Here is a 15,946-nt window from a genome sequence, read left to right on the forward strand (position 1 = left end):
TGCTGGGACAGACATCGCCATAATCCCTGTTGGCATGACTAGCCAACTCCAACTGCTTGATGTCACCATTAATAAGCCCTTTAAAGATAGGCTTCGCAAGGACTATATCGACTGGCTTACGTTGGAAGAACATCAGCTCACCCCAACTGGGCGCATGAAGCGTACCTCGCTTGGCCAGCTGGCGAACTGGATCGCTGCGGTGTGGAATGAAATTCCAGATGAAACAATCATTAGCACTTTCAAAAAGTGTTGTATTTTAAAGGCGATGCACGGAAGCAAGGATGATGCCCTCTGGGATGAACTCAGCAACAAAGAGGACAGCAATGTAGCCGACGATGATGACGATGACAATGAATAAACTTCATGCGTGCGTGCCTGTGAAGTGTGCACTTATACAGTAAAAATGCTGGGTTTTCTGCCAATGAAACTGAGTTTTTTTTTCATTCAGCCTACGTTCAAGGTAAGTTCTTTTTTTTGGCTTCGGAATTTGGGGGGGGGGGAGTTGGCTTAAAATAGGAGTCGGCCTAGATTTGAGTAAGTATGGTATGTCTTTAGAATTTCTCGAAATAACAAGTCCAGGGTCGCAATTTCGTTGTGATGTCTTTTCCCTTGCTGTTTCTTCTTGCGCTTGATCGGTGGTCATGGTGACACTCCGCCCGCGTTACCGCGTTGTCAGTGAGATGAGCCAGCTGAGAATGGTGGGTGAAAAAAGCATATAATTGAGTGGAAGGCATGGCTGCAAAATCGTGGCCCAGGCGCAGCAATCTCAGTCGATTACATTTTTGGGATACGAGCATTTTCACAATATTTCATGTCGCTAGGCTTTGGACAGGTCGGTGCCTATATGCTGCCTACATGCAACAGTCTTTGCTTGGTTCTGTGCCTAGATCACTGTTGCCTGTAGACGCCCAATGTATCAGGCGCCGTGTCTCACAGTGTCTTGCAAAAGTGATCTAGCAAAAGTACCACTCCTAGCGTATTCAGCTTTTGTGAGAGATTTAGCGGTTGCTGGCACCTATTTCGAAAGGCCCTAAGTGGTTGGTCTTTGTGTGGTCAGGGGCATACATTTTCGTTAATTCGCTTATCTTGAAACTTCACTTATTTTGAAATTTTTCTCAGTTTCTGCAACTTTGAGTTAACAGGGTTGTACTGTATGGTCAAAAGTCCTCCATCGCAATAATTCATGGTTGCATTGTACTTTGTGCAAAGATGACTCATGTTGAAGAATTCATTGAATGTTTGGGAAGTAGGCAGTGAAAGGCAGCTTTGCCCAAATGGTATTAGTGGGCTGACTGCTGTGAAGTTTTTTCCAGTGAATCTCAAAAGAGGCCCTTACTGTGATTTTGGTTGCTGGCGGTGTCCTGGACCATTGTCACATCACAGTGGCTTAGAAGCTTAACACATAAACAAGCACATGCATGCACATGCCACTATCTGCAGCTGTTCTCTCTATAGTGTTGCTCAAAGTATGTCTGTTTCTGTGGCCATGATGCCCGGATGCTGGGACAAGTTGTATAGGTCAGTCATAAAAGTAAGAAAGTTTGGGGTTGCTCATTTACTGAAAGGTGTGGATACAGCAGCCGTTATTAGTGTGCTATGTTCACTGTGTTTACATGTTAGCGATAAACTCAAAAGAGCCAGTGAAGAGAGTTGTCAAGAGCTTTGCTGTGCTAAATTTTGCATGTGGTATTCTCCACGGCTTGGAGTGGGTGTGAATGACGGAAGCTGTGAACACAGTTTGTGGCAACGCTCTTCTCAGCCCCCTTTTATTTCAATTGGCCCTCACTGCCGGCGGTAATGTTTGTTTTATGTTGCTGTGGTGCAGCCTGGCAGCTGTGCCCTTTTTGCTAGCTCCACTTTTATTGTTTTTTCTTCTTCTCCTCCCCTTCAGATGCAAGGTTACAATAAAAATTATCATGGTTTCAAGAAGCCCGAGGTAAGAGTCCTCCTCCCAGCCAGTGTGAGTTCCCATCCCCGATTCCTTCCTCGTAGCTGACATCATCATCATCATTTCATCTCCCGCTTCTTGAAACCACAGGGACACAGGTGCTGTCGTGGCAACTTGCATGACAGTGCTCCACAATCCTTTTGCCTTAGCAGCTGTGTTCATAGTCACAGAGCCATACGTTGTGACCAAGCATCATGTTGTCTACAAACCATCCCTTTAGTTGCCTTAGCTACTCATTGTCGCTATGGGAATGGTGCTGGTCAATAATGCTCAGATGGTGTCAAGTCTCGCGATGCCCACATGCTGCACAATCCAGCAGTTTCTGCGCTCTCTGATAGGGAAATTCACAGCGGTTTGTGGTACCCCTGCATCATAATTATAGCATCTTGGCACTCCCTGCTTTGGTGGCAGCAGTGTGTGTGCATGGATTGCAATTTTGTGCTTGCTGTTGACTGTGGTTGTTCCAAAGCTGACAAACAGGCACATGGCTTGTTGCATTGTAAGCAAGCCTGTGAACTAGCTGCAACGAACTTGCTGTACAGGTTAAACAGTAACATGGATGGAGCAGAGATTCTTAACACTTCCAGCTGACACATTCAAGTGCTAATCAATGCATGTCAAGGAAATCCTAGTGTATTAGCCAGCAGTGTTGTTGCCATGCACAATGTTGCAGCCATGGTGAATGTTCAGAACAAACACATAGGAAACAAGATTGGCGCCGGCAGAGATGCCGGCGCCAATCTCGCCAGAGATGCTGTCGGCCTAATCTCGCCAATTGGCGCCAGAGATGCTGTCGGCTCAAAATGCTGAATTTCTTACCTCCTGTTCTCAGGAATTTCTTTTTTAAAATTTTTTAAGTTTTATCGGACATTGACAGTCTGCAGTGCTGTGACAAGTGATCACAGTATGTGCATAATGAGTGGGCAGTGTAGTTGGTGTGAACTGCTTGGATCATCTAAACTCGAAGCCAGTGTAATATAGACTATGCCATATGCTACATAATGTTCTTACATGGTTAGTACTGAATATGCAAAGGGAGTAGTTTGATATGTTGAGTGCGTGAACAGCAGCTGACAGTCGCTGGTTATTCAAGTTTTGAATTTGCAATGTGCTGCCCTCGACCTTGCTGTGTTTCTTGCATCACTTACTGTAGCGATAGCATCAGCAGTGCTCTGCATGGTGAGGGAATTTAGGGGAGAACTGAGCATCGTGTGGCATTTAAATGTGTGAACAGCATAAATGGCATGAGAGTCCCTCGCAAAATTCTAACAGGTTCTCATGTTTTTGATCAGTGAACAAGTGCAGTGCTTGTGCTTTGTGGTACCCATACTGCCATTTTGGTCATCGTAAGTGCACTAGGGAGAGCACAAAGAAGGCGTGGCAGAGTTTTTGCTGTCGAATTTGCTTTCTCTGTTTGTTTTCATGCATGTGCCAATGCCATCCATTACATTAAGTCTCAGTGATAGTGTAGAGTGCTTATAATGCAGGTTACACTGCACCACTATAACAGGTGCAGTAAATTCCTGCTACTGTCAGTGTCCAACTTTTCGGACCCCCTGGGGGATCGAGAAAATGTCAAAAAAAAAAAAAGAGTGAATGCATGCCTTTTACTGCCCCCAAGGACTCGGAGTGCTACATCCACATTCAAAATAGCTCTGAAAGCCTGCCAGTACACTTTAGGCATATTGGTGCTCGTACTGTGACAGGAGATAGCGCATGCACGCGTGCATAGTTAAGAAATGCATACCGTGTATTGTAACAGTGGCCCTTGGTATCGTGTAACCCCACTGTATTGCAGTGAAGTTAACTTTTGAGAATGGGTATCTTGCGATGCTTGACCCTTGCCATGCTTTAATAAAGGGAAAATGAGACATCCATCCAAACGTGGCAAATTGCAATTTGCCATGTTTGGGTGGATGTCTCATTTTCTCTTTATTAAATCCTTCTCTCCACCTTGCAATAATTCTGCGGAAGCCCACGTCTAACCCTTGCCATGCTTACCATGCTTCGAAGCCATCGGTGAGGATGACAGAGGCGGAGTTGGCGCTATTGCTGACAGCAACAAATTCTTTCAGTGAAAAACACGGTACTGATCAGGAAGCTTGGTAGTGAATGTGGAAGCAGCTAGGCCTAGCATTGTCACGCAGGTGGCTATGCCAGCGGTCCAGCATGCGAGAACACTGGTTTTAGGCTGCGAGGTTATCAAAATGGCGGCGATGATGACTTCGATTAATGTTATTTTGGTCCTGCTGTCACGGAAAAGGTCGGGAAAATTAGATGGCGAGGGTTTTCATTGTCCAAAATTTATGATGTTCTTATACATGGCTCTCTCATGAAATAATTTGAATTATCGTGCATGTCCAAAAAATCGGCCGTTGACTGTATTTGTGCTTTGTACTGTACTTTGTGCTGTGCCTGTATTCATGTACAATGAAGCTGAATGGGAAACCCTGCTTACTTCGTTACATTGCCCATTGGGCAGGGAAGGGTATTTAGTCACCAGTAAGCTGATGCAAAAGCTCACAGCACACCTCCGAATGACCATGAAAGATTATTTTCTGCTGTGTCTTCAGGAGTGAGGTGACTGCTTTCTCTGGTGCAGCTGTCAACACTATTCCACAGGTGATTTGGGCCAGTTCAGTCATGATGGCGGTCAGCACACTATGCAAAACAAGCGGCAGCAGTGCCGTGTCCTCATTACATTCTTGATTTTTATTGTTCCTTGTTTTGCATAGTGCACTTACTGTCATCATGACTGCTCTAACTTCACCATCATTGTGGGAGCACAAGTGGTGGCTAAACAGCTCACACAGCATTTCGTAAGCCTGTTGGCAAAGTACGGCAAGCCTCCAGTTTTGTACAGTGCACGTTTCTGTACTCAAGTGGACACTTATAAACAACCCACACAAAAAAAGAGCTGTATTTCTTTACATTGACATCTAAGACCACGCGTTGCATGAAGTCAGAGGCTTGCAGCACTGCACGAGCATGTTTATGAAATGCTAAGCCAAGCGATGGCCGAGAACTTGAGCAGACATTGTATTTTGCACAGATCGGCACACTCATGCTTATTCCCCACTGATTTCACAGACATGGGATAGAATGTGAGCGAGCGAGCAATAATAGGTGTGATTGGATGCGAGTGTAAATTAGCATGAGTGCCAGTGTAAAGAGGAGTGAGCGGTGATCAACATATGAATGAAAATTGATGACAATAAGTTTGAGTGGATGTGATTGTGAACATGAATGACTGTCAGTGAGTGCAAGTTGATGCGAGTAAATGCTGTTGAATGAGCGAACGAGAGTGTGGGCTTGAGTGAGTGCCGGTAATAGTGAAGGAACGCAAGTGAGCATTGGTAAGCATGGGGGTGCGTGAGTGAATGCCAACAAGCGTGAGTGCACATTAGCATGAGTGGGTGTCGACTTATGGTATTTTGGGATTATCCACATAATTTTCCATTCTTGTCGTTCGTCACACCAAGTGTCTTGGTGCAGTGAGGCTTCATCTGATCCAGTGGCAAAGGGAGGAAAAATCATACAATTCCAGTATGCGTCCTTGGCTGTGCATGTGCAGCAGCTTCATGGTGACTTGGGTTACACGATGCAGTGTGCGCCAAAGCACCCTTTTTTTTAGATACGCAAGCCATGCGCTGTTCTGTTCATGATTCATTGCAGCTTAGTGCACGACCTTTGACCAAACTGCTAAGTGCACAAGTGGGTGCGGGCATCTCCAGCATTGATAGAGCTTGATGCATGATGGCCACAGTCGAGTGCATCTGTTGCTGCCGACTTGGCAACACAGACAGTTTGACAAGATACTAGTGCAGTCATGTGCCCGAGATTCCAGCCTAATTGGTGCTAAATGATCAATAAATATTTGTTTTGAAAGAAAAAGAAATTTTTGTAATAGCTGTCTGTCTATCTGTCTGTCTTGGAGTGCATCCATTGCTGCCGACTTGGCAATGCAGACAGTTTTGCAAGTTACTACCGCAGTCATGTGCCTGAGACTCTGGCCTAATTGGTGCAAAATGATCAATAAATATTTGTTTTGAAGGAAAAAAAAATTCTGTTAGATCTGTGAGACGAACAGACAGACAGACGGACGGACGGACGGACGGACGGACGGACGGACGGACGGACGGAGACTGTCTGTCCGTCCGTCCGTCCGTCCGCCCGCCCGTCTGCCCGCCCGCCCGTCTATCCATCTATCTATCCTTTATTCATAGAAACAAGTGGTACAAAGTGCCAAGGCATTAGGAAAAAAGTTGTTACAGAAGCAACTTGACTGGTCCTAATAACCAGAAGGTCCAAAAGGCAGCAGACAGCAAGGAGCGAGAAAAAAAAAAGAAGAAAATGAAAGGAAAAGAGGAACAACGAAAATGGAGAAAGGAAAGAGTAATGGCATGTACATAGATCTCACTTAAACAATTCGCTTCACACATGAAACAGCTCAGGAAAAACAAACAATATGGATATATAGATACACAAAACTCTTAAGAAAAACATTAGGTACATGGTTAAACCCAATTAATTCTTGGGGCAATAGAAATTATACAGGTCTCTGCCAGAACAATTTCGTACATCGATGGACGCAGATCTGAGATTATTCAGCAGAGTGGGGAGAGTGTAACAAGTCATTTGGTTGCCGTAGGTTGAACGCACATGCGGCACATGCCAGTATTCCGGGGACCTGGTGTTATAACATGGGATGTTGTGTTTTAATCTAGCCAGAGATGAAACAAGGCTTAAGTTCTGTTTGGTTTCATTTAGGTATCCAAGAGCAAGGCGGTAGTTAAACATATCACTGGCTTTAAGTAGCCGAAGTTTTTTAAATAGGGGCTCAGATGGGGAGTCAAAGGGCATATTACTAATTACGCGAACAATTTTCTTTTGTATTACAAGCAAACGGTTAATATTTGTAACAGATGTGGTGCCCCAGATAAGGCAGCAATAATGAAGGTGGCTCGCAAATAAAGCATTATAAATTAACATTTTAATCTTCCGAGACATGTAGCGAATAGCGAAAACGCGTCCAGTAATTTGCGAGAGTTTGACTGCAAGAAAATCAATATGATCGCTCCAGCTCATATTTTCATCAAAAAAGACCCCGAGTGTTTTCACAGAAGGGACGAGTTCAATTTTAGAAGACCCTAACACTACGTCCCTATAAAGACAGATATTCTTATTCTTCGGTTGAAATAAAACTGCCTTTGTTTTTTCAGCGTTGATCTTGAGACCATTTTCTAGAGACCAGAAATACATTTTTTCCAAACAAGAGTTAGCCACTGACACTAGCTCCGAAGCATCATTGGACGAAAACAGGATAGTAGTGTCGTCGGCATAGATTATGAATTTGGCATCGGGATCAATATTAATGAGATCATTGGCGTAAAGATTAAACAGAAGAGGCCCAAGGATACTGCCCTGGGGAACACCTGCCGTAACAGAAGAAATTTTGGACGATTTGTTGTTAATGAACACATATTGGCATCTATGCTGCAAGTATGACCGAAATAATTTTAAGGCGACACCGCGGATACCATAGTAGGTAAGTTTATTTAATAATAGTTCATGACTGATGGAGTCGAATGCCTTACTAAAGTCAACAAATACCCCTAAAGTAAGCTGGTGGTCCTCAAAATTTTGTAAGATGTATTCTTTCTGATGAAGAAGCGCAAGCTGAGTCGATCTGTGTTTGCGAAAGGCATATTGCGAGTCAGTGAGAAGGTTTTTAGTTTCAAGGAAGTTAGATACCCGGATAAAAATTATTTTTTCTAAAGCTTTCGAAAAGATCGGGAGTATAGAGATTGGTCTGTAGTTGGACATAGCTGATTTATCACCTTTCTTGAATATAGCTAACACTTTTGCAGCTTGCATTTTACGTCTTACGTCATTTTACGTCATTTTACGTTTTATCTATCTTATCTATCTTTCTATCTATCTGTCTAAAGAAAATTTTTGCCATAATAAAATGGCATTTGGCAATTCAAAGGGGAATTACATTTACTTCATTATATTCATTAGTTTGTTGTAAACCATGCTTGAACAAAATATTTTCAGGTCAGCAGGGTTCTTGGTGGGCCACAGCCTGTTGGTTTCATAAATTTGCTGGGTTCATACGATCCGCGGATAACTGACAAGCAGATTCTATACCTGAAAATAGATTGTTTCATGTGAGCAAGGTGCTCTGGACAATCCTAGATTTTAATGCACTCACAAATTAAAAATGTAGCTCACTTTTGTCGTCTGCTCATTCCAATTGCTTTAGGCCCACAAAGCCAATAGCTGCATTTCGGCAAATTTAATCGACACAATGAGTGGATGTGTATTAGCAAATATCACTTCCTTTACACAGACTTTACTTGCTGTACATCTTAAAACAGTATTGATTGTTGTCTTTTTCTCTCAGTGCTGTCCATAACGTGCCATGTTGACATCGAAACACCTAAACGTGGGCAAGACTTCAAATGTAGTTCACATGCACAGCAGTTATTATCAAATGAAAGCATTATGTGGTTAACTAATGCAAAAAGAAGAGCAAAAATACATTCATTGAAGAAAGTGGCCTGGAGTCTTCATTATTGATGGCTGCAAATGATGCATAGTGCTCTATCATCTGCTTTCTGCCTGAAAGCCATAGTCCTCCGACTATCCTCGAACTAAGCATGGTTGTGAGAGAAATAGGTTGCAGCTGCTTTCAAACTGCTTGACCACACTGCTCAGTCAAATTGAATATATAAAAGCATCTTGGACAGTCTTCGGTAGTTCAGGGTGACAAATGGAAGAGTCCTTATCTCAGCCACCTTATTACAACTCAGTCGCCCGTCTCCCTGCCGCCACTTAGCTGCTCGGACTGTTTTCTGCATGTGCTGTACATTGTGCATCCCATGGTGCGACACGTGCTAGTAAGCATGGGGCACTTCTGTGTTTGCTACTGGCCATGGCATCTGGATGGAAACAAAGCAAATGTAGTGCTCCATAAAGGTCAAGGTCTTTTTCATTGCTGTTATTTACAGATGACATCTTGCCACCATCTCTGTTTGATTACAGGCAAGTTGGAATGACTCAAGCTGGGCTGTTTCTTCAATGTCATAGGCAGAAGTAGCATATGGCAAAATGTTGTCCCATATTTGAAGCTCTGCATCCTCATATATTGAAATCTTGTCGGCAAGCATTCTATTCATTCAGGCCATTCGTTTGCACTGGTTGTTTGAGTTAGTTTCGCAATAAACTGCATTAAATGGGCAGTGGAAGCTACTTCTCTGTATGTTACGAAAACTTAAGGTGTACCATGCCATTATACTATGTTAATGATGAAAAATTGGCCCACTTCTCTGGTGATTCTGTTTCTTTTCTTCTTTTTTAGAAAGTAGAGACAAGTCAGCATGCAGATTCAGGTGGTTGATCGCTACTATGATCTGCCATTTTTCTGACACTGAGACAAGAAATGAGCAGAGTAAATTTATTCCCGCCTGCTTCAATAGCACCTTTGGCAGCTCCATTGCTTGGAGAAGACCTGCTGTTTTTAGTGACAGTTTAATCTGCCGTTGACATTATTGACATGATCGGACATAGTGCTGCACAAGAATGAACTTTGGGAAGCAATAGTTAACATGGGCTCTTGTCAAAATCCTACCTAATCCTACGCTTAGTTGAGTTGCTTGCTGATGTGTCATCGTAAAATGCTTCTAAGATTTCACCTCCCAGAGTTTATACAGGGTGTGTCAACTAACTTAGGCCAAGTACTAAAAAAAAAAAAAGGCAACATAGGTGCTACACAATGTCGAATTGGTGCAATCTTGTTCTCAGCCATACGGAGACACATAATATCTTTTCCAATCGGCCAGTCTGGGTAATTGACAAAGATTGCTTAAATAATTTTTTAAATAGTAACCCTACAAGAAATCCCCATTACAATAATTGTAGCGCTTGTTCAGAGACATTGGATTGTTTTATCTATGCTAAGATAACTGCACTGTTTAATTTTTTTCCAGCCTTTCTTTAAAGCCCATGAAATTTTTAAAAATACCACGGTACTGCCAGCTAACATACCGCGCTTTTAGTGCCCTCAAATGTAAGTTGAACAAATTAGCAAAAGCTGCTCTGCACACAGAGATCGATTAAACAGGCTGTCGGCGACTGCGATGGATGTTAAGTGACAGAAGGGGCATACTGTATTTTAAAAAAAATTATTGAACGAAGTGACTGCCACGTGTGAATGCGATGTGGCTATGTTACGAATATCTGCTGCATGCACACAACTCTAAGGTGACGCAGAATGTTGAACAAATGTACAAACTCGTTTACCATGATTTTTGTATACATTCACGTGGATGACTGGACAGCTGTCCCAATGAGCCAGAGGAAACTAGACACCCATGATGTTTTGACAGGACTGCCGCCACGGGAGAGTGGAAGGAAAGGAAAGTAGATACGCAAGCGCTTGGAACGCCGACAAAGACAGTGCTATGAACGTACACATGGCCAATGTGGGTCAAAGTCTAGTATCTGTTCTCATCAGCTTAATATCTGATATGGGTTCTATTTGGACCCAAGATATTAAACTTATTTTTGCAAGTTGGTGGAGGGATTGAAGCCTGCTTTACCTCCACGACTGGTTGGCCCGGTATTGCACTATCTCCGGGATTGGCTTATGGTTTTTGCACATGCAGAACAAAAAATTCACGGAACCCTAGCCATAAACAGCTTCACTGTAAAAAAAAAAGGAAGGAAAAGTACAGCAAAAGGTTGACAGACGCATTTACATCATAGAAAAGGATCGCTTATTGCACAACGTGCAATGATATGCACTTACGACAGGTTAGACGATAAGAATGGCTGAAAGTTGGAGCACATTTTACATTGAACAGTATTCTTGGGAAGCTTATTCCCGTGTGTTGAAGTAAGCAGGAAAAATGACTTGTGGAAAACATCAGTGCATCATTTGTTGAATCTCCAAGTGCTGGGTGAGCAGGAGCAATGCAAGTTCTACTTTCTTGTCTGTTCCTTTTTCCTCTGTGCAGTGTAGTTTGGGCGTTTTTTTTATAAAATGTGCAACATATGCCAACTGGCCCAATTTTCACTTCTACTGAGCAATGCTAAGTCACTCCACTGATGTTTAGCCATTTCAAGTACATTCACCCCTTCAAGGAATCGGACTTTGTTTCATGGTGACAGGTGACAACCATTCATATTGCTTGCAACCAAATTTGTAAACAACTGTCCTGTCATATCTTTGTAGCTGTGTAGGTCCCATCTAGCAGATGCACCAGATGGGTTTCTGAGGCTTACCAGCCAGCACAGTTAATGATTGTCACCAATTGCTTTAATCAGTCTGTTTAGAATGATACCATATGTAACAATATATCGGTTATAACCATAAGTCAACTTAAACGTACCAGCTTATGCATTAGGGCTGTGAGAAGGAGAACACTTTATAATGATATGATGAAGTCGAGGGTCTGACAAAATCTCGTCTTATCTGGAAGAATCATGGCGAGAACAGTTCACTTGTTCCTTGTTCACTTTGTTGTGAACAACGCTCCCGTGTGGGGGCCAAAAGGTCAATTAAAAGGGGCATGACAAGGTCACCAACATTTTGCGGTTTTCCACGAGAAATCGTAGTAAAGGGTCTATTGTGGCTGTACACATGTAAAAACTGGGTGGTAAAAGCACATTTCTGTTCAAAATATGAGCAAGAACTCGCTGGCTCTAAGCCTTGCCCTCCGGTGCCGACTGGCATATTTAGAACTGAGGTTGAACAGCGTGAATAATACAAGGACACGAGGAAACAAATACCACAGACAAGCGCTGACTGCCAACTGGAAGTTTACTTGAAATTCTCCAGCCATTTTATACCTTTTCCAGCATAGGCATGCATACACCAGTTGCAAATAGTACATCTGCAAATAAGCTACATCATAATCTTTCATGCAAAAAAGCTATTTCTTTTTCCAACAAGGCTAGAGAGGGAGCGCTTACACATTTATCTCCTTCCTTTCATTTCATTTCATTTATTTTAACCTTAAAGGCCCGGAGGCGTTACAAAAGGGAGGGCTTTAATCACCAAGACAATTTTAGAACAAATGTACAGAAGAGTAAAGAAACAACAATAAACAAAAACAAGGCAGGAACAATTGCTAAAAAAAAAGGAACATCGTGTTAGAGTAAGGGCCGGTGGGATCGGTAATTAAGCAGAGTGGTTATTTACCATTTTGCGGAACGTTTTACAGTCAGTGCATGACACAATGTCTTCTGGGAGATGATTCCAATGGGCTATTGCGACAGGGAAGAATTAAGTGTTCATGGCAGATGATTGGGAGTTAATGTGTGCTATGGGACGACTGTGGCTTAAAAATGAGAGGATGTATGTAAGGGTAGATTTGATAGGGAATGCCTGGAGTGTGGATGGTAATAAGAGGTGTGAAGCAAGTGATGGTAGTTGAAGTGCATGTTTTAGTGCGGTTATGCTGGCTTCATGAGAGCAATGGAAGTTATAAACCGAGCAGCGCTATTTTGTGTTGCTTCTATGTTATAGATAAGATATGATTGGGAAGGGTGCCAGATAGATGATGCATATTCTAACTGCGGATGTATGAATGTTAGATATGCTAGCTTTTTTATTTCTGGTGATGTGGCTTTGAGGTTACGTTTTAAATATCCAAGGGTACATGAAGCATTAGAACAGATGGTGTCAATGAGTTGCCCATGATAGTGTCGATGTCATGTGAATGCCGAGATATTTGTAAGACGGGGCATGATTGATAGGCACTGAATTTATTGTGTAGGTGTGACTGGTTAAGCTGTGGTTGCGGGTGAATGACAGAGCTTTGCATTTAGTAAGGTTAAGCGGCATGAACCATTTCTCGCACCATACTGCGATGGAATCGAGATCCTGTTGTAGTGCGGTGATGTCATTCGAGCCTTTGATAGGGGAATAAAGGACACAGTCATCCGCGAAAAGACGTAATTTATTGTTAATGTTAGCAGGTATGTCGTTGATGTAGATGAGGAAAAGTAGAGGCGATAAACCAGCGCCTTGTGGCACACCCGATGTTACGCTGCTAAGGGATTAATTATGGTCATGCGCATTTAATCTGGGATGATATGCTCAGCATACGGCAAACAGTACAGTGTTTGAATGACACAGCTCGTCAGCACAGCAGTAACCTAAAGAATGGCTATGGGAGCCATTGAGCAGGACATTGTAATAAGTAAGTGTCCCTGCACTACCGTATTTGAAGAAACAAAATTCATAGAGAAAGGAAAAGATAAGAGAGAAAAGGAAATAATAAAGGCTTATTACATTAGACAGGAAGGAGAAAATGTGTAAGCACTCCTTCTCTTGCCTTGTTGGAAGAAGAAATAGCTTTTTTGCATGAAAGATTATGATGTAGCTGATTTTCAACTGGTGTACGCATGCCTATGCTGGAAAAGGCATAAAATGGTTGGAGAATTTGAAATAAGCTTCCGGTTGGCAGTCAGCGCTTGTCTGTGGTATTTGTTTCCCCATGTCCTTGTCTTATTTGCGCTGTTCAACCTCAGTTCTAAATATGAACCAACTAGCCCTCATCAAAATCTTACCACCGCCACATGTGACGTCATTTACTGAGCCATTGTTCGCTACAAAATCAGCCACCACATCACATGAGGGCGGAGCATAGCTGCCGTTTGTTGCCGTATTCGCTCCAGATATCACGTGCCATGTCTTCTACAAAACTAACTTTGCGTGATCAAGCAAGCAACGAATCTGAGCAGCACAAGCAGGGATGGCACTACACATTTTGACTTCGACCTTACCGCCACCAGCTCAGTGACAAAACATGGCCTTGGAGATATGCATGCCGCAGCCATGGACAAAGCCGGCACGTGCACATCTTGGAAGCCATGAACAGGGACAGCCTAGTAAACATTGTCAACATAAGATGGCGACATTGGTGCTGCACGAAATGCTGCTAGTGCCTTTCTGCACTCTTATTTCATGCGTGCAGCACTGCCTAGTCAGCTGTTCATGGAAGACGAAGTCTGGTGCTACTTTGCACAATGCAAATTGTTACGTTCGTATATTGTTTGCTGGCGTGCATTTCTCTTGGATCCGTACTCAACAAAACTACAATTTCGTTAAGCTGCTGCCTGTTCCCAGCAGTTTTTTTTGCTCTGTAGTTGCGTGCGGCATGTACAAACAAATGCTCGCACAGAAGTGTTTGCGGTGCAAGGATTTTTTGCAATGTAAGCTTTGGCTGAAACAGTACTTGAACTTCCTTTATTGCACACAATATCGGTTAAAAAAAAAAATGGCTAGGCTAACGCTTGGCCAGGGCACTGCCTCCCATATGGGTCGGTGCGCGAACACGGTCGGCATCACGTCTGGCTGCAGCCTCTGCTTCTTCACGGGTATTCCAAACTCGGCAAGCAGGAGCAAATCGTCGTTGTAGCTGTCTAGCGTGAAGTGTTGCGAGAACTAAACAAAAGCATCAGATGAGTGGCAGTCCTTCCTTCCCACATTCATCTCCCAAGCCTTACTCTTTACAGGCTCCTTGGGCAACCTGAAGTAAAATACGAAGCACTCCTTGCTCCGTTCGCACTGGCACCCAACAGTGCCGCGGTGGCATTATTTCAGCCGCTGCGAGTTGAACAATTCCAATGGCAAGCTGAACAAAGCAAAAGCTTTTTGCATGTGCGCACAGATGAAACACGGATTCTTTGCCAAAATATACATACTCGCTTGGCAATCATGCAGCCTATGATGTCACGGCTTGCTACCGTGCCAGTGTTGCTCAACTGCTATGCCATTTGAGTGTAATATAAAAAATTAAATTACAAGTTACGTGCTGGCTTAAATGCGCTAAAGTTTTGTCAACATCTTCTTGAACACACAAGGTTTATCTTACACCATACAGACTATGATCGAAAATTGGGTGTCATGCCCCCTTAAGGGGGTAAGCTACCGACGCATACCAACTTTTTTTGTTTATTGAGATGTCTTAACGAAATTTTCAGAATAGAACCATAGCAAAAGGTGCTTTCAAAAGGTGCTGCAACTGTGAAATTCACCATGATTATTCCTAGATGGATACCATAGGGCAAGACAGGGCAAGACAAAGCCCTTTTTTTTAATTTCCTTGCTAAAAAATTTTAGCAGACCACCGAATTCAGTGTTGGTGATTAAGATTTTATCAATCAAATTTTGGGTAAATATCACAAATCACAGACACTATACAAAAAAATGTGCTTTTCTCGCCCTCAGAAATTTATTCAGATACACAATAATAAAAAAACTTCTGGAAGTCTGATGAGCAGTTACAGAGATATGGCTGGAACAAGCAGCCTCACCAGCCAAAAAAGTCATTTTGAGAAAATTAGCTTTGAAGGTTTCGAGCACATATATTAGTCTAAAATGACCCTGCAGCGTAACTGGAGATGTGCTTAGACACTCTCTTCTTTTTCCGCCTTTCGACCTTCTCTTGCGATTGCTTGGCCTTTTTCAAGTGCAGAGAATCTTTCTCGGCTGCCCGTTGAATGGCCAGGTGGCCAACATCGCGCTTGGGTGGCCCTGTGGCAGCCAGCATTATATCCTAAAACTGCCTCATGCAGTGCTGTCTCCACAGCACTCAGCGACACATGCTGCTCTTTGGGCATCGGAGACCACAGCACGGAGTGAAATGTTTCTGATGCATTCTGCGTCTTTGCTCCTAGGCAGCGTTGTAGAAGAGAAGCCTGTGAGAGGCACTCATAAACAGGTAGCAGTACTTCTGTGACATAGCCTGGAAGATTGTACCGATGCGTCGGAGGTGGCACACAGTCACCCTTGCTGGCGTTATGACGACAGCACGAGTCTGCACCCTCAGGGCACAAGTCGTGTGAGGATTCTCGTCCGTCGATGTCATGTGCTGGTACAATGCCATCACTGCATGCTGCATTGCAGCCACATCATTGGAATTGTTCCATAGGACCCAGCCATAATAGTCGGTCAGCCTGCCCTTCCTTCCTAAAGCCTTG

General features: G+C 43.2%; 2 protein-coding genes and 1 non-coding gene across 8 annotated transcripts in view; 2 read left to right on the forward strand and 1 right to left on the reverse strand.

Annotated features, from left to right (window-relative positions):
- Cdk8 (cyclin-dependent kinase 8) overlaps positions 1–15,946 on the forward strand; it is a 349,166-nt gene that overhangs the window by 308,814 nt on the left and 24,406 nt on the right. For 3 of the 6 annotated variants that reach the window (XM_065451716.1, XM_065451720.1, XM_065451717.2), the window contains exon 14: positions 1,892–1,960. The exons of 1 other annotated variant lie outside the window; for it this stretch is intronic. In XM_065451716.1, the coding sequence (XP_065307788.1) occupies positions 1,892–1,960 (69 nt within the window). The remainder of the gene's footprint in view (positions 1–1,891; positions 1,961–15,946) is intronic. 2 more of the 6 variants (XM_065451722.1, XM_065451718.1) reach the window with 1 other exon arrangement.
- LOC135918051 (uncharacterized) overlaps positions 1–15,946 on the reverse strand; it is a 468,520-nt gene that overhangs the window by 295,253 nt on the left and 157,321 nt on the right. The window lies entirely within an intron of this gene.
- LOC135918053 (U2 spliceosomal RNA) lies at positions 10,425–10,608 on the forward strand. Its single transcript, XR_010569527.1, has one exon. It is a non-coding gene; the product is annotated as a U2 spliceosomal RNA (small nuclear RNA).

This window comes from Dermacentor albipictus, chromosome 5, assembly GCF_038994185.2.
Source record: "Dermacentor albipictus isolate Rhodes 1998 colony chromosome 5, USDA_Dalb.pri_finalv2, whole genome shotgun sequence".
NCBI lineage: Eukaryota > Metazoa > Arthropoda > Arachnida > Ixodida > Ixodidae > Dermacentor > Dermacentor albipictus.